At 41.5% G+C, this 19498-nt stretch overlaps 1 protein-coding gene across 1 annotated transcript in view; it reads right to left on the bottom strand.

Annotated features, from left to right (window-relative positions):
* Positions 1–9515: 9515 nt before the first annotated feature.
* Positions 9516–19498, bottom strand: part of FAM124A (family with sequence similarity 124 member A) — a 36938-nt gene continuing 26955 nt past the window's right edge. The window contains exons 3-4 of the mRNA XM_042839141.1: positions 18476–19215; positions 9516–11133 (exon numbers count right to left, since the gene is read on the bottom strand). Of these exons, the coding sequence (XP_042695075.1) occupies positions 10330–11133; positions 18476–19215 (1544 nt within the window). The 3' untranslated portion in view covers positions 9516–10329. The remainder of the gene's footprint in view (positions 11134–18475; positions 19216–19498) is intronic.

The raw sequence follows: 19498 nt of genomic DNA, 5'->3' as shown, positions 1-19498 counted from the left end.
GTGACTCCCTTCAGCTGGGAGTCTCTCTCTTCTACTTGTGTGTTTGCCCTGCATGAAATTCAGATTACATGTGGCATCTTCACTGGAGCCTTTGAGGAAAATGATGGCTGTCTCATGGAAAATCTGCTGCTCAATCCCTGAGACTGCAATTCCCTGAAGAGTTCTGGAAACCAGAAATAAGAAGCAGGGCTGACTGTTATTCCTATCACTTTTGGAGAATTCTTTTATGTGACAACTTCTAATATACTTTGCTTTACATGCTGATTTTTCTATAGCATTCTTTTCAGAATCTTACCCAGAATCTTAGCTCCTATATTGCAGATTCCAGTCCCCTGTCTGTACTTTCCATCCATGCATGTCTCAAATCTTCTTTTTATTCATTCAAGTCTTTACATCATCGCATATCATTTTCAGAAGATTTCACACTTTTGAAAGTCCATATGGTTGTCAGATACTTTTCTGATGCCACTTGTTTATGGCTTCAAAATAATCAACATGAATTCACACATCTCTTCTTTTTTTTTTTTTTCTTTTTTTCCCCGGTCTTTTTTGTACACAACTCCAACAAGATTCTGCCACTTCTCCAAACTATGCTGCCAAACTTAACACATCAGCAGAGGAAGCCTGGGGCAAAAAATCTGTTCAATCTTGCTATTCATTCATGTCAGGCTGCAAGCTAGCTGTCACTTCTGAGTGCAGACAGGTTTTCTTTGGACCATCCATCAGCATCCAGATAAGATGTGTCTATGGCCACTGTGTCTATCAGGCAACAAGCAACCATGTGCAGAGAAGTGGGACTTGCTCCTCATGAGCTTTGCACCACAGGTTCAGCCCCAAATTGGGTTCTGTCTGAAAGGATGAGAGCAACTGCTGCTGGAAGGAAGCAGCCCAGTGCCTGGGAGAGATGCAGAGGGCAGAGGCAGCTTTGCTGTGGATTTACGTGGCACAGGGAGGCAACACTGGCAACCAGTCAAAATCCAGAAGCAGAGTAATAAATTAAAGCTTTACTTTCTCATAGCCAAAATAACAACAACAGACTGGGGGGTGGGGGGGAATAAATAGCTCTTTGATGGGAAACCACTAAAAAAATCATAATTACAATTCAAAAAATATCTAGGCAATAGCACATATGAGCTACAAAAGCACAGCTGTTAATTCACCAAAGTAGGAGGAATTATGGAACTGGTGCTGTGCATTGCATTCTTAATGCACACGGGTTCCTGGAGGCCCTGTCACAGAGCCAGCCGGCGCTGGTGGCACTGCTGGGTGCTGGGCCTGACAGGCAGTATTGTATTGGCAGGACTCAGGTCATACTTAGCAGATTATCCCCGTACCAGGAGGGTTGAAATTTCCATCCAAGTAATAGAGGAATTTGTGACAGGCAGCCGGCTTACTGCTCTGCGCTCTAGGGCTGGCTCACAGCGGATGCTCGGCTTGGTCCCAGCACAGCTCCAACCTCAGCAAAGCCAAAGGCAGTGGCAAAGCCATTCAGGTCACCAAGCAATGTGGTGACGAGGCTCACCAGTTCTGGGAGTGAAGGGAGGGCAGTGAAGCAAGTTGATTGTGCAGGAGCCTAGCACAAAACCAAAATGCATTGCAGAGTTGGGTAAGCAGTTGGCTGGAGCAAGGCTTGAGGTCTACTGCCCTCTGAAACAAGTGTCACCACCCACACAATGTGCTCCTCAGGGACTTTCGGTTCAAAGCACCCAATGCTTTTCGTGGGAGCGGACATGGCATTGCTGCTTTCTGCTGGGGGCACCATGCTGGGTCACCCAGTCCCCTGATGCGGGCCTTGGGGTTACCACCTGCTGGGGACAGCAGCTCCCTGCTCCATCACTTGTGCTCAAGGACCACGAGATGGCACTAGTAACTCTCGCAGGCTGGTGGCTTAAAAAAAAAAAAAAAAAAAAAAAAAAAAGGTAGAAAATAGCATGCTGCATTGCTGTGATCCCCTTAGAAAATGTACAGGCAATCCACAGCCACCTCTCCTCGGTCTTACAGCTGGTTGGGTATTTTTTTCACTAACCTGTCAGATTTGGCTAAAACCATCTCAGTCGCCATTTTACTGTGTACTGATGGTCAGCAGTTATTACTTATGCTGAGAAAGTCAAATTAACAGCCTCCATCTACCAAGCTTGTTTGCATTTTTTGTCTCATATATTCAGGAGGAAAGTAATTAAAAAGGACAAGTGATTCCAAAGTGAGCCATGTTTAATTCAAAAGGCTGAGTCGAAGCAGAGGCTGAGTGCATATGCTCAGTTATTCATCTCTCTCTAAGACGTCATTCAGATGCTCTTTCTGTGGCTGGAAACAACACATTCTATCTGTGTGTTAATGGGCTGAATATTGACATCCAGCTCCGAGGCCAGCCCAGCATTGCTGTGACCCACTGGTCACATACTAGCCAGCACCTGGTCTGGGTTCCCTCCTGGGCAAGATATTTATGGCTTTAGGACACCATTATTCCGTTTAGCAGGAGAGGCTGCTGTCTGTGATGGTGCAAGAAGCATTTTTACAGCGTGATCCTGATGTTCTGTGTTTCATGCCCCATGAGATACCCAAGAGCAAGTGGGAAGACAGGAGGGTGCAAAGTCTGATCACAGAATTGCAGAATGGTTCAAGCAGAAAGGGACGTTTGCTCCAACTCCTGCTCCAGCAGGGACAAACATAGAGCAGGGTATCCAGGATCGTGTCCAGGCAGGTTTGGAAGATCTCCAAGAAGGAGACCCTACAGCCTTTTTTGGTGGCCTGTGCTGGTACTCTATCACCCACTGATGGGACAATGCTGCAAACAGAGGCGTGCAGCCTTGATGTAGCCTCTTAGTGGGAACAATCCATGGTAAGAAAGGCATCAGGTAATATCTTAGGGAAAGATACTCGAGGAGGCTCAAAAGAGAGCAAAAAATCAAGAAGTGATAATGAATCCAGTGTCTGAACTTTCGCCCACTTCCATTTACCATTGCAGACATTTCCCACCACGAGATTTACACCTTGATGAGAGCATTCCACACCTGGATGTCTTCCTCATGTACATGCACAGGTGTCTCCTTCCAGTTATCTGAGCAACCTGATTTAGCTGTGCATGTCCCTGTTCATTGCAGGGAAGTTGGACTAGACAACCTTTAAAGGTCCCTTCCAACTCTAAGGATTCTATGATTCTATGATCTCTCATCCTGTTCATTCCTGGACTCAAGGCGGCAAGATCCTTCCCAGCTATTGAAATAACACTACCCAACATTGCACTGAGCTCACCTGGCACAGGAAGCATTCAATAAATAACCTCAGTGAAAGCTGCAAATAAGCATGAACATCTTTTCAGTAGTATACAAATGCAGCGCTGTTTGTTGCCATAAGGTGCTGTGGAAATCGGAGGAATGACAAGAGATTCAGTAGGGAATTTGACAAATTCATGGAGGATAAATCCATTGGTAGCACAACAGAACAGTTGGTCACACAGTGATCTGAACATAGGATTGGCTCAGGAAGTATATAGGTCCTGTGTAAACTCTCCAGCTCACACTGTGCTGAGTCCTGGAAGCTGGAAAGGGATGCTCTATGCTCAAAGGACACAGACACTGTTGAGAAAATTCCTCATCAGAACAGAAACCGTGTTGAGTCAGTCTGGGGAAGAGTCAACATGGTTTTATATGGGAAAATTAAACCTCGTAAATCTATTAGATACTTCAGAAGGCATCAGCAACGATGCGTACAGCTCAGAACAGCTTTCCAATGCCTTTTCTCATAATCTCTTGAGGAAACCATGCTGCGATAGTTTAAGAGGTAAGGTTATGTGAATAAACAACTGATTAGAAACAGAAAACAGAAAGCAGAAATAAATAGTTCTGACTCTGAAACGGGGTGGGCAGTGGAGTCACGCAGGGAGAGCTGGTACTGTTTTGCATGACCTAAAGCTGGAAAAAGAGTGGGTTCATGAAAAAGAGTGTCTTGAGGATATTAAGTATTCAGGATAGTAAGGATGATGGACAACTGGGGAAGCTGCACAGGAGCCTTACAGTACACAGCAACTGGGCAATAAAATGGTAGATGAAATTGTAAATGAAAGTCTAGCCAATTCTCAAGTAAATTGTGTTGAAAAATAGCTCTCTTTTTACATTAACGATACCTGGCTCTGAACTGACTTTTACTACTTGGAAATGGACCTTGGGACTACATAAAGTTTTATGAAAAGTAGCTCAGTGCTCAGCTGCTGTCAATGCAACAAATCACATTTTACAAATTACTGGGAAAGTAATGGAAAACAAAATAGAAAACAACTTCAAACCCTTCTGTAAATTGACACGGACAGATCTTCACATCTATGTGAATAGATCTAGAAGCACACAGCAGAATAGAAAAAAATACAGAGGGGTAAGAAGAATAAACAAAGCACGGAGTGGTTTCCCAGGAGGGCAATATTACAGAAACCTATAAAAACACGAGTATTCTGGAAATGGTGAACAAGAGAAGGTTATGGAGTATCTCTCCCTGCAGCAAATCTTGGATTTATCAAGGGGTGTAAAGAGCGGGCAGGCTTAGGAGATGATCCTTTCTGTAAACATGTAGTTAGGCAATAGAACTTCCTTTCACAGGATGCTGCCAATAATAAATTAGAAAGCAACTGAACACAAAGGAGGAAAAACATTTACAGAAGTGCCATCGATGTCTCACCACAGGGTTTCCTGAGACAGGCATAAGGAATCAGAGTCACATAACATAGAACTGTCTGGGGTGCAAGGGACCTTGAAGACTATCCAGTTCCAATCCCCATGCTTTGGGCAGGGGCACCTTCCTCTAGAAGCACAAAGCCCTATCCAATCTGGCCTCCAACACCTCCAGGGATGAGGTATCTCTGGAGTTTCTCTTGGCAACCTGTTCCAGAATGTAACCACCCTAATTACTTTTGTTAGCCTTTGGTGTGCTCTTATGAAGGTAGCTCAGCTGTACAGGCTTGCCCACTGCAGTACTTACAACCTAGGCATGAAGCTGTGCACCTTAAAAAGCTTCTGAAAAGAATCACAAGATCTTATCTCTTTGCTGATACCAATGTGGCGTTTTCAGTATTCTGATTTCTTTTTCCATTGTTTAGACATCCACAATTTTTCTCTGCCTCCCAAACTCTTTGGTGAGACAGGATTGGACCAGCAGATACAGACAAAGACCAGGATAGCTCCATGCTGCTGGGCAGATGGGATAGCCAGTATCAAATTCTCAGGCTGATGAACCTGGAGAAAACTTCTAAAAAAAATCTCAGCACTTTCAGAAGTAAAAACATGATGAGATACGTGATGGGACAGTTGCACAACTGGAGCTGCCTTGGCTGGATACAAGTTCCTTAGGAAAAACTGGCAGATAGTGATGGAGTCTGTGCTATAGGCAGCTGAGCAACACAAATGTATGCATATTTGCCAGGGAACAGAGGACGAGACAGCTGAGAGCTCGTAAGTCAAGAGCAGCTAACAAGAGATATTGTTGTGGGCATGTCCTACAACTCACTCAACCAAGAAGAAAAGATGGACAAAGCCTTTGAACAAGTGGAAACTAGCTCACAATGGACTAGAGCAGTTACAGTTTTCTGTAAATGAAAAGAAAGCTGTCAACTGGATAATGCTCAGTCCTCACACACAAGCTCTTCAGTCACAAGATCTGCTGTCAGGTCTTCCAGGCACCTATGGCTAGTAGCAAAGCTTGAAGGAGAAAGGTACTACTCACTTTAGGGAATGACTGCATCACATATTCAATGAGCTGGCCATTTACAAGCCCTTAAGGCTGGATGGGCTACTACTGATAGTGCTGAAGGATCATTGTGACACCACTCTTTTTTGATAGTTTTGAAAGACTAGTGATTGGTGAAGTCTCAGGAAACGTCCTAACTTTTAAGAAGGGCAACGAGAATTTGAGGAACTACAGGCTGATCAATCTAACATCAATCTCTTGGAAGATGATAATGAAATCTTCCTCAGAGTTCATTTCCAGGCACAAGATGAACAAGAAAGTGATTGAGAACAGCTACAGAGAGCATGGGATATTCTGAGTGCAGATTAGGAAATTATTCTTCACAACAAGCGCGATTAAACACTGGCACAGGTTGCCTAGAGATGCTGCAAAATTGCCATCTTTGGAGGTTTTCAAACATGACTGGATGAGGTTCTGACCAACCTGATCTGACTTGGAACCTAAAAGTTTGAGCCTTCTTCCAACTCAGTATATTCTATGACTCTATGACGACAGCTTTGAGAAGATGCTTTGGATTAGACAAGGCCCAGAGGCCCCTGCCCACTCCTGATGTTTCTGTGGCTCTGTAACTGTCATATATGTTAGGCCGATACCACAGGGTCAAACCAGAAAGCCAGGAAAACTAAACAAAGCCAAACCTACATAGCTTTGCTTGTACAATGTAACGTCGGCATGCAGACAAATCTCACAAGAGGAATAAAAGAATATATACTGGATATCACCACATAGATGGAAATAAAAAGGAAAACTTATGAAGATCAACGTAGAAATAAACCAAGATGGGGTTTAAGCACACAAGATAGCAATGTTTGTCACAGTTCCTATTTCACCTTTCATCCTTACTGGAGCAAATGATTTATAATAATACAATGAGAAACATTTTCAAGCTACGGCAGGGGAGATTCAGGCTGGACATGAGGAAGTATTACTTTTCAGAAAGGGTGGTCAAGCACTGAAATGGACTGCCCAGGGAGGTGGTGGAGTCACCGACCCTGGGGGTGTTCAAGGAAAGGCTGGATGTTGTGTTGAGGGACGTGGTTTAGTGGGAGCTATTGGGAATAGGTGAACGGTTGGACTGGGTGATCTTTTAGGTCTTTTCCAACCTTAGTGATTCTATGATTCTATGATTCTATGAAACAAAAGATCCGGTCTGCAGTGGCAAAGATGAGCCTAACATAAAAAAATTTTTGCTATGCTTTTGTTGCAGTTATCCCACTGACAGGCACTGGGGAGCCCGTGTCACTGCGTTCATGTTGAAGCCTAGATAATACAGTCAGCGAGTCTGCAATACTTCATAAATGAGCATACAGAAGGATAAGCACAGATGACTTTTTGTCTCTATTTTATTTAACAGAAACAACACATTTTAAGGTGAGAAGGAGAGAAAGTCCAGGCAAAACCTGCAGTTATCAATGACATTATTCTTAATTTAACTTAAACAAAATGATACATAGGTAAATACCATAAAACCTGTGCATATTTAGCTTTCTGATGAGATCAGTGCCTTCTTAAATAATGGAAAGAGAACGAATATTAGCTTCAGTGAAACACTCTTCAACTTCAGGCTTTCTCCATTACAAACAAAATGTTTTATGTACATCATCTTTGCTGTTTTTTTCCTGACAGTAAAACACTCAGTTATTTCAAGCACCATGAATGTAAACAATGAAAGCTTTCATCTCTAGTTAAGTATCAGTAAACAGAACAGAAATACTTGGAGACAGAATCAGTGGAGACACCATAAATTCAGTCTGTGGAAGTTCATTTGGCTTCTTCCTGTTAAGATTAATGGGATAAAATCTGAAGGTCGGATGATTGAGGAGCTCCAGGTTAATAGCACACATAAACATCACAGCTGTCATTTGAGCTCTCCTATTCCTGCTTGTAGACTTCCAGCACCAGTGTTTCCTGTGGTGTCAAGAGATGACCCCAGATACACTGAACATCTTCCTGCAAAGCTGAAAGACATTTCAAAGCCCACTCTTCATTAGGTAACCCAATCAGCTTTTCTCAAGAGCTTGGATGTTGGTCTGATTCCAGGATCTAATAAACACATCAGCTGAAATCAATTCTCCGAACACTTTGATTTCATGTCCAGATCAAATGCTATTTGTATTATTGAAATATTTTGAAATGATCTTTTCTTTTTCCCCCCCTTCCAAATAAGAAATACCAAGATTTTAACAGATTCGAATCATTTTTATGCCTTATCTAGAAGTGGCCAGTGTTCCTAAAGTGTCAGTCCAACAAATATAGATCTCTAGTCCATCATTTTTCTTTGTGCTATCACTGATATAACAGAAAATCATAATTTCAAATCTATGGAGCCTGTCTGTCCTGGGCATTGCTGCTTGCAGAGTGATTTCCAAGCTACTGGAAAACCTCATAGTGTTTAACACATAATTCTGTCTGCAGAGCAGAGAAACACATGTATATCATGACAAATCCTTCATTGGTGCTACTTCTGGTCCCAGACCTTCCTTAGGAGAATGGTGTACCAAAAATTGCAGCAAACCTAAACAGCTGTGAGGACAGGAGAAGGCTGATAACCTCCTATGCTCTTACAGCCTCAACAGAATTTCCTCTTTATACATCATATTTAGCACAGAAGACCAGCTTACCTCTGGTACACACCACAACTGCATCTCACAAAGAGGAGAATTGCACTTAAGCCTGACGCCTTTCTCTATGTGGAGAAAGTAACAGCAAAAAGAAAAAGTCTTAAGGAGTGATATCCAGGCCTCATCTGGATTTGAGGTACAAGTTTAATGGAATTCCCCTCCTTCCACTATAAACACGTATTCAGTTTCCCTCAGACCTTCTTCCAGAACTGTTTGCACAAACTACATTTACTGAAATAATTACAATGGGCCAGGAGATCTGTTCCAAATTTCACAACTATTATTTAGATCATGTGCATGATAATTTATATTTGTTTGTTTGTTTCTTTAAAGCAGCAATTCTTCACAGTGAGACTCCCTAGCAATATTAACATTTTTCTTCACAAATGCATTTTTATTCATTTGAGTGCCATCAAGGTAAGCCTTCATATAACTTCATCTAACCTGTGTATAGATCTCATGCAGCATCTAACATCCACCTTTTAACACAGCCATTTTCTTACTGGCTGGACTAAAGCTGCAGTCAGTGTCACTTCTCTCTGGCACAAAATTAAGTTTTCAGAATCTGCATGATCCAATCTATAAATCCGACTTAGAGTGAATCACAGAATGGCTTTGGTTGGAAGGGACCCCAAGGATCAACAAGTTCCAACCCCCCCTGCCACATGCAGGGCCACCAACCTCCCCATTTAATACCAGACCAGGCTGCCCAGGGCCCCATCCAACCTGGCCTTGAACACCTCCAGGGACGGGGCATCCACAGCCTCTCTGGGCAGCCTGTGCCAGCACCTCACCACTCTCTCTGTAAAAGACTTCCCCCTGATACTCAATCTAAACCTTCCCTCCTTGAGCTTAAAGTTGCACTTAGCTGCCATATTAATGGCTTTTTACTTACAATTTATTCTTTCTTTGAATATCAATTTAATTGTAGCAAAACCGGTTATCAAGAATATGTATTTTAAAAACACAATTTAAAAGCCAGTAAATTTTGACTTGTTTTCCCTTTGGACAGACTTGTATGAGAAGAACAAATATGCTTGCTCTGGAAATAAGAAGAATACATCTTTGCATCAATTATTTTTACAGAAAAATAACAACCCTTAAAAAAATGAAGTTGTTATATATTTTGGATTGATGGTGCAAGGTATAAAAATGCTGGGTTATTTTCCTTGCTTTGTATTCCAAAAAGGTAAACTCTGAATTGTCTGAGTTAGAGGTAGTAAATATTGTTTACTTGAATTACCACTGGCTTATATAAAGCAGTTCAGACTACAGTCCCAGCTGGAAAGAACGGGTTGCATGTGCAGATGAGTAGAAAAAGTTACATCAAATTTCCAGTTTGGCACTCTCTGTACAGTCAAAGCAAAGATATCCAGTGGAGCTTCCTCTTCCCTGTGGAAGGAATGGAGCTTCTTTCTTCCCAGCAGTGTAAACTCTCAGATATTAGACAGAATGATGGGCAACCTCACAGGCTTCTCTGAGCCTATTGGAGACACGCTACTGGGACATGCATCCTTATAGCTACCTTTGGAACTTGCAAGCAGAAAAGAAGATCTCTTTGTACTCCCATCTTTCTGAGTTAAGGGAATTTCTCCGAAAATTTAAAGCAGTTTGGTGTCACAAATTACTCTTCAGTTTGTATCAAGGAGAATTGGATTATTACGCATCTTTTCTGGAATTTTGTTCACCAACAGTCTAAGGGTCAGTCATAGGAACCCTCTGCCCTGCACTGGAACGGAAAAGCCTTTGTGCAGATCATCTCCCCCCATGCAGAGGTACTGGGCACCAGCTCAGACTGCTTTATGGTACATTCTTTGGGAACATTCATCTCTTGAGGGATCCAGGAGCTTTCTTCAAACATCTAGCATACTTCTCTGCATCACCTTCTCTTCCATGAGAAAAATCCTGTAAGCTCAAGTAGGGCCCAGTCATCACAAAAAGAAATTTGTCCCAGAAGGTGTGAGACAGAGAAACCTCAGATGTAAAATTCTTCGTCATTAGTTGGTAAAACTGGGAAAATGCTACCACAATCATCAAGGGAACAAGGGGCTGTTCTTGAAGACTGTTTGGGCTGCTTAGAGAGAGACGTTGCCATGAATGAGCTGGATGGCCACTCAGAGAGAGATGGCAGCGAACCATCCATGGGATCAAAGGTACTGCACACGGAGGATACAGGCCTTCCACTGGTAGAAGCCTTTGCACTCGTTCTGCAGGCTTGCTTCCATGGCGGAAGAGAGGCTTCCAAGTCATTGCAAAATCTGTTAAGGGCAGAGTATGCAGAGACCACAGACAGATCTGAGAAAGACAGCTTCCTCCCTGTGTCCACATCAGTCTCCTGTGCATCCTCCAAGTCATCAATGTTAAGCCTAGGGCTGCATCTCCATGTTTTTAACCTGGTTGCAGGTGACTCACTATTTAAAAACTGAAACGCTTCTCTGAAATGAGCATTCTCTGAGGCTGAGGAGGAACTCACTGTAGGCAAGCAGAACAGAGACTTGCTTCGTTGAAATGACCACAAAATGCTGGAGGCACTGCTGGATCTGCGTGTGAAGTCTTCTTGATCACTGTGTCTGAGGTCCTGCTGGGAGAAACCAAGATAATGGCCAAGGCCATTTGCATGATGCACCTTGTTCTGACTCATTTCTTTTGGCGGTTCAGGGACAGATTGGTGGCTCTGAGGATGAAAGCCTGGCAAAGTGGTGAAGTGGGAATCTGTTGACACAGATGGATATGGATGCTTGTTCTGCTTTGCAGACTTCCTACACCAACTGCGTGCTTGCTGCAGCAGGAGAAGGAGAAAAGAAGATCATATTAATACAGAATTGGCAGTCTTACAACTGTAAGTCTCCGATGCTGAGTTGTTACTGCAAATAATTACGAAGCACACTTCATTCAGTATGCTCACAGCAAATGTTTCACTTCAATAACAAAGAGAAATCACCCTGCCAAAATCCCAAATATTTACATAAGGAGCCTTCAAGGAAACAAGAATAAATGGAAGAGGATCCCTGCCTTGCAGGCTGAATTACACTAGCTTGAAATCCTCACATAATATTGACTTGTTCAGATTCATTCATATTCTGCTTTCCAACATTAATACCCTAGTGACAGCTAAAGAACAAAAATAAAGAAATGGGAGATGTATGGTACTACCATTATTCCTCATTTCTTTATTTCTGTGGTGCAAATGTTTTTATTTTTCCTCCGAGACATCAAAAAGCCTTTAGCAAGTAACTTAATTCTCTGTCATCTCAATGGGAATATACCACTTCTTTCAACAGGGACATTATCTCTTTCATCCAGTTCGCTGAGCGGAATACTCCAGAATTCACTTGCTCAGTAAGATAGCTCCTAAGGATTTTAAGGACAGCTTTAGACATCTAACTTGCTTGTAGACACCTACGACAAAGAGAGCTGATGGTTACGATCTGAATCTGGTTCCAAATCTCATCCCTCCAGAGAAATTCAGTTGCCTACCTGCAGGATTCTTGAACAGTTGTTACATGTGGAGAGCCAATGTCCTCAAGGAGTAGCTGGAGGCCAGGTGACTCTCATATGGGATTAGACACTGATAAGTAAACTAAGCCCCTAGTGTCTCAGCAATTATAAACTCTTGTCATCATCCCACTCATCTCAACAAGGCTTTTAGAAGTTTGCATTTTAAAAAGTTTGTTTGAGATTCTTTTTACTGGAATTTTTCATGTAATACAAAATGCTTGATTTCAGTCCCAAAAGAGAGAGGAATTAATGGGACGAACTGCAAAAACCCTTTAAATAAACATTGTCTCAGTTGTGGGGCTTGTCAGTCAGAAATAACAGAGGAGGAGGAATTAGAGATCTTGGTCACTATGCACTACCAAAGTGACAAGGCTGTGAGAAACATGACTCTGAGCAGTTTCAAGTTAGGTAAAGAATAATTAATGCAGTGCATACAACACTAGTAAGGCCTCATCCAGAATGCTGCATGTGCCTTAAATCACCCCTATATGAATAAGAATAAATTCAAACTGAAAAAGATGCAGGCAAAAAGAAAAAGAAAGATAAGATGAATTATCCATTAAGAAACATGTATGACAAACTACTAAAGGGTTTCTAATCGCATCAGAAGAGTCTTCTGGAGCAAGTAATGGTAAAAATGGAGCTTGATAATTTTACAAAAGAGATTATATGGCATGACAGAAATGGATGAGGCCCGGCAGCCAAGGAGGTCATTTTGTTATCCCCTTTCTCTAAAAGAACTCCATACACTGCTGCTTCAAACATCTTGCTAGTGCACATCATATTATCTTAGTGACCTAGATCTGTCACAACAATCTTCTCTTTCTCATTGCAGTGATTTTACAGGAGGAAAATACAAGATAAAAAGAATTTTCATGTCTATAAAATTTTTTTGCTTGTTTCTGATTGCCTATCTGGAGGTGATTTACAGGACAGCCAATCCTTAGGAATTCAATTAGGCATTGTTGATGAATGTAAATATATATTCCAGTATATCTGTAATGAAGTATATTAATCCATAACCTATTTCTGTTTAACAAAATAAGATGTTTGCTTTAACGCCATAAAGAATTAAACATATTCATGAGTAAACTAACCACAGTTTCATAAACTGATAGGGATTCATGGGTGCAAAAGAATCAAATAAAATGAGTTAAACTGTCAACAAGATATGACTGGAAGTCACTTTAGATGTCTTTATGCAACGTCAGTTTATTTACACAGTTGATGAGTTAATTTGCTTAAGAAATTTCTCAACAAGATAAAAGACTCGTGTCCATGAAGAAAGTACCAGCAGTTTCTTAATTGAAGACACTTCTGGGTAACCCAGAAATGATCACATGGCACTCTGAAATTATAAAGCAGATCACCCCATTCTTTTGATGGGCTCATACAAGATAGCACTCTTTATTATATTGCTGGTTGCACTAATCAAGGATACTCCTTTTTTCTACGCAGTAACTCTGATATCAGATATGCCAAGTGGAATCAGTTACAACTCGTGATGAATCAGCAGGAGTTCATGCTTCTCCTACTTTGCAGAGAGAAGACTGGATTGTCTGACACAGCTTGCTCCCATGCAATGTCTTTGTGTTTCAGCAGACCAGTTGGTAACAGGGAAGACTAGGCATCTAAAGAAACCAGGGATGCAAGCAAATGCAGTCTTCTTGTTTGTGAAAGGATAAACAATGGCAACACTAAGACAAAACTGACGTGGAAACACAAGGCTTTTGGGGACAGATCTGACATTTTCACAGGGACAAATTCTGTGTGGGCACTATGGAAGTCTTCCCTTTAATAGATAATTCTATGGGAAAGAAGGGGTCAGGCTCTTAAGCAGGTCTGATGTGACAGAACAAGGGGAAATGCTTTTAGGCTTAAAGACGGTTGATCTAGGCTAGATATAGGGAAAAAGTCTTTTACAGTGGGAGTGGTGAGGCACTGGAACAGGTTTCCCAGAGTTGTGGTTGGTGCCCCATCCCAGGAGACTTTCAAGTGAGGCTGGATCAAGCCATGGGCAACCCAATCTAGCTTTGCAAGTCCCTGCTCATCACGGAGGAGTGGGACTAGATGGCCTTTAAAGGAACCTTCCAAGTCTAAGAATTCTATGATTTTGTGATCTTTAAGGTCCTTTTCAACCCCAGCCATTCTATGACTCTACGTCATGCCCATTCAGCTGCTCTTTAGCCTCCTCTCTGCTTCTCAGCTCTTCTCTTGACCTTTTAGTTCCATGGGCTGAATTTCTTTCTGAATTATTTCCTTTATTTAATTACCTATCTTCAGCCTTCTCACCATTTCATTTCTTCATTGCTTGCTGTCTTGCCACAGCCTGACCCAACTGCTGGCATCAGGAGCAAGCTTGGTGGAGATGCTGGCAAGAAGGATCAGCCTCATAAGACAATAAAACCTGATCTAAACAGGTGTGCACAGCTTCCACCACACCAAGAAAGTAGGTTTTGATAGGAACTCCAAATCCAGGGAGAGAGATGTGCCAGACCCTGTCAAAAACACACACATCAAAACTGGCTGTAGAATGAATTGATCAGCTCTCTGACAGAATAGGCTTTCTCATCTAATGCTAATCTGCTACTCATTCATAATCTCTGCGCAAATCTTTGTGAAGCAGGGAGGGATTTAGAGTCTTTATGCATTACAATAGGTTGTAGAAGAATTTCATGAAACATAATCCAGGAATGCAACAAACTTGGGGTGAACCTCACGGAGAAATACTTTCAGCTTAACATGGGCTGCCCATACTGGACAAGCATTCCACAAGTGCTCCTGTAGCCTACTTTAAGTTACCTGCTTATAAAGAAAAAAGATCAGAACCAGTCGAATGGGCTGTACTGCAATTATGTCACTATTGCAAACACAGGCTTTCCGAGCATTACTCAATAGGAGCATGATGGTGTTTGTTTAATCAGTGAATTTAAACCAGTGGGATTGATTCAGAAATAAAATATATCTTAAAAAAATCAGCTTGAGAAAAAATAGCAAAGGTTAGTCTTTATCATCACCATAATAAGTTTTACTTGTGAGGTAAAATGTATTCAGGACAGAATATAAAAAGACAAAATCCACAAATGCAATTTAAATCTGAATTGATCATATTTGAAAAGTATGTTGTATGCTTACAAAACTAGAATGAGTGTCTTGTAACACTTGATAGATACCTTGTCAAGAGATTTTGCTGGATGTAAAGAGTTATCAGAGATCTTACTATGCCATGAAATATATCTGCATCAATGAAGAAGACAGAGATAAAAAAAACCTGAGAAATCACCTCCCATCTGAGTTATAGACTGACTCAGCTATGTCCCCACCAAAACTAATCATTAGTACTAAGAACTCTACTGCCATAGTGAGATAGGCTTCTATCCTATTCTATTCGTAGTGAGACTGGGCTTCTTTCCTTTATTTTTCTACCTTATCTGAAGACATTCTCCTAATTTGAAGAGTCTATCACCTGTGCACTTTCTGCTCACTAGCCTTAGCTTGCCAGCCACACAAGACTAAGCTAGCACATCACTTATTAACCTCTCCTGCTTCCCACACTGCGTTGTCAGGCATGCACATTCACCAGCTCTTCAGATGCCCCTGTGAGGGTTAAGCCCAGAGGCAGCCAGGAATCTGGATAAGATCTATGAAACTAGCAGTATATTCTGTGTACCAGTAACTGGTATAATCTTAGCCACAATATTTACATATTTTTCCCACAGTTCCTGCTTCTGGGCTTAGCAGTGGTGAAGCAGAGTGGGTGTCTTCCTACCCATAAGTGTTGCTCTTAGTTCTTGCTTAGCATTGGTTGGTACACAGGTACACCACTGGAGCTAACTTGCCAACATGCAAAAGTTACTGTGACAAAACAATTTTAACTGGCTTCCAAGCAAATGAAGGAACAAAGTCCATGATATTAAAGAGACTTATCCTGCTCATAAATAACCTTATTTTCTCCTGCACTGACTCTATTTAAGCCCTTTGATAATTCCATTTGCAAAATGCAGTTTTGAAGAATATGAATTATTTTGGCTGGCAAGTATCTGAGTACCTGTGAGTGCACAAAGAAAAACAAGATTAACAAGATTAACATCTTGTTAATCTAATCATGGAATCATGCTCCAATTTCAAACATTAATCACTGCCTGTTATTGACAGGGTCATATATCTACAATTCTAAGTATAACAGTTATTGTAATCTGTAGGAAAGTACAAATACCAATAGCTAGTAAATAAAAACATTCCATTAATTACTAAGCACCAACTTACGTCCAGGCTGAAAAATGTGGTGCAGTCATTCTTTGGACTTGCAGAATTATGAAGAGGTGAAAGTTATTACTAATGGTGTGGTATTGATAATACTGTTAATAACACCACTCTGCAAGAAGTTGAAAGGTAGTCCTATATCTTACTTTAAAAGGTAGACTATAATTTGCTTTTAAGTTAGAAAGAATTCAAAGAGTATAAAGAAGTCCACAGACCTCCAAATCAAATGCCTCCTATAACCCATGCCCCATCATATAATTCCTTTTCCTTAAATGACCACCCTGCCTTGAATTAAGATGTTAACCTGTTTGCACTTGCTGGATGGCTGTTATGAAGGTGGCCATCAATACAGTGGCTGACTTAAATCTGCTTTTTGACAGGTTTTTGCTCCTGTGCCAGAAGAGTACTTTAGGTGAAACCACCTTTTCCCATTCCTGCTGTTCACCTTCTGACGTATTTTCAGAGCACGGTCCCAACAGATTGACCTTGGCTTGACTCCCATGACCTTACTCCAGCAGTTTCTATTTCTTAGCATTCCTCCTCTGCACACACTGGGAGCTGTTCCCTGCATGTGCACCTCTTTGAAGTTGCCCTTCTGGAGGCCAAGCACATGTGAGACCTGCAGCACCTTGTGCAGGAGCTGTGCAGGCACAAGCACTGTCCATACGCCTTATGGGATGCAAACTCTGTGCATACTGGAGACTACATTCCCCTTTCCATGGGGAGGCTGCAAGATGTCTGAGTACAAACAGGACATTTTCCTGATTTCTCTCCTGATAGTATGAAATTCTTAAACCTGTATAACGGAACCTTTACTACAGGATTTTACAGCCTCTGCTCTCCCCCTGTTTTGCTCATATTGAACTTCTTTTGCTTCATTCCACTCCCAGAAAGCCTTTTCCAGCCCAGATGATTCTACGGTTCTATGTGATGATTTCCATTTCTTTAACTGAATTCCCACTTGCAGTTCAGCTTCACATTATCACCCTCACTGAAAACAGAAATGAAAATCTTGCACTGGGAGGATTTCATTCTTCTCTTTTGATGCCTATAATTAAAATCTTGTTTTAATTTTTTTTGTAAGGCTTATCTTAGTCTGCAGTTTGGTAAGTCTCACTTTGCCTCCACATTGTGTGGTGCCTATTATTTCTGAAAATTTACTGTTTTGAAATTAAAAGCCTTATTTACAAGGCCTCTAGTGTGTTTTCCATTTTTTTGTTGTTTATTTATTTGCCTTCTGCTGAATTTACTTGAAATCAGTGCAAGATCCCATAAAGCAGTTATATCACTTAGAAAACACTTGGCAAAAAAAAAAAAAAAAAAAAAAGAAAAAAAAGGAAAAGGAGTGAAAGTGGCTGTTGTCTAAAGGCATAGTGGTGGTGGCTCAGGTTAACAGGCTATCTCAACCAAACACAGATATGCCTACAGAGTGATGAGTAACCTTCTTTATTTTGGCAGAAGGGTGAGGAAGCTGAGTTCACAAATGAAATGCACTCCAAAACAAACACTCTTCCTCAGAAACTGAACAACTGTCTTCCCAAGGTCTATACTCCTTCTTTCATATGCTAAGCAGCAACAAATGCCTTCACCTCTACAGACAAGGAGTGCAGGTGAACCTCACTCAGGATTGCCACACAAACCCTTTGTGGAGCAGGTGGCTATTTAAAACTTCCTTCCTGTTTTCTTGCTTAACTCCCTCAGATGTGATGCATGCTGATACGCTGCCTAGAAATCATGGCTACAGATGTCTTAACGAACAAATCATCTTCTAGGACTTGATTATGAGCACCTGAGATTACTCTGAAAGGAGAATCTGTGTGAATCTGAATCCCAGGCTGCTTTCCAGGTTGCATTTCTTTTCCTTTACCTCCTTTCTCCCCATCCTGATAATCACTGGGCAAAATACAGGTGCTGTCACCTTGTTTTTTTTCAAATTGATGCTAGAAAATAATTTAAAACATCAGGAATTCTTGTCTCTCACAAAAATCTCACAGCTGAGAGCTATTTTATAGAACTATCAGTTCTGTGTGTATACTTTTTATAAAACTTTACCCATCAGCCATCATTTCTCTACTTGGACTCATAATTCCCTCTCTCCTCATTTTTTAAAACGGCTACCTCATCTCACATCATTCTTTGCATAAACTGAGGTTGACTGATATCTGGATAGTATCAACAACTGCCTTCCTGAGTATTTATACACACAGCAAGGGCTTTTGAGCTCTTTAGCAGTAGTGTCCTGGCTCTTTCATCTAGCACAGAGCAGTAGGAGAGCCTCCACTTCTTGTTGCTAAAGTAGGCTAAGGTTTTCTGCACAAAGTCAATCACTGTGCTTCTGTTTCACTCTGTGCTGGGCTCACCTGCAAAAGGATCCTATTTCCATCATGATCTTCAGTCTGCCATCTGCCTTCACTGATTGGGCTGCAAGGGTTGGGCAGGAGAGGAACAAGCTGTCCAACATCTTTCACTCTGAACTCCAACACCGCTGACTCAGTTGGCATTGGCGTGTGGCCCTTTGGAAGCTTTTTTAAAGAAAACTGGATGTCTATTTCCATGTTAGAATAGACAGGAAAAACACAAAAGTCTGCTTTTTTCTGACATACTGGTCTTTTCAGTATTAACTCATAAAACTTCAAAATATCAACAAAGTTTTCATTTCTGCAGTATATTGTGAAGCGGATAATTTCCTTTCCATAATGCACTGGACGAATAGCCCACAGAGGAGTCTCTGGAGCCAAAGTGTAAAAGTCCTGGCTGCATGGCATGTAAGGGAGGAACTTCCCATGCACTCGCTCTGTGTGGTGGTAATGCCAAGGTGGCCGCTGAAAGGTTTCGTGGAGTTGCAAGATGGGTTCTTCTCCATATTCCTCTTGCAGAAACAGAATGACAGCGAGGGCTGGCTGGGAAACACCAGCTTTATCTGGCTTCCTTTGCTTCTTGGACACACGTCTTTCTGAGACTCGAAACAGCTGGAGTTCTGGATGGATCCAGGCCAGAAGCTTATCGATCGCTTGCTGAAGAGTCTTGGATTCACCGGGGTCTGTGATAATATGTACACTGACAAGGAATGGGTCCTGTATGTCTTCCACAGAAAGTTCACCTGTGAGTATAAAAAGAAAAAAGAGCCCTTGAAGGTGTCAAATGTACTAATTTCCTTGATTGTTGTCAACACTGAGCTGATCCTTCACAGAAAAGCAGTCTACTCAGTCCCACTGGGCTTTTTTCTCACCTCCCTCAAGCTCACTTACAATAAACCAATGTGCAGATATGTTCAGTTGAGAAAATAACCAGGAGACAGAGAAGTTTCATTAAGCATACCATAACAGTTGCTCTTTCTACTGAGGAAGCATACAAAACACATTATCCAAAGTGCATTTCACAGA

The sequence above is a fragment of the Centrocercus urophasianus genome, unplaced genomic scaffold (genome assembly GCF_019232065.1).
Source record: "Centrocercus urophasianus isolate 14NV4802_14NV808 unplaced genomic scaffold, USGS_Curo_1.0 seq_9, whole genome shotgun sequence".
Taxonomy (NCBI): domain Eukaryota; kingdom Metazoa; phylum Chordata; class Aves; order Galliformes; family Phasianidae; genus Centrocercus; species Centrocercus urophasianus.
Note: the sequence above shows the minus strand (reverse complement) of the source record. Positions and strands in the feature narration are given on the sequence as shown.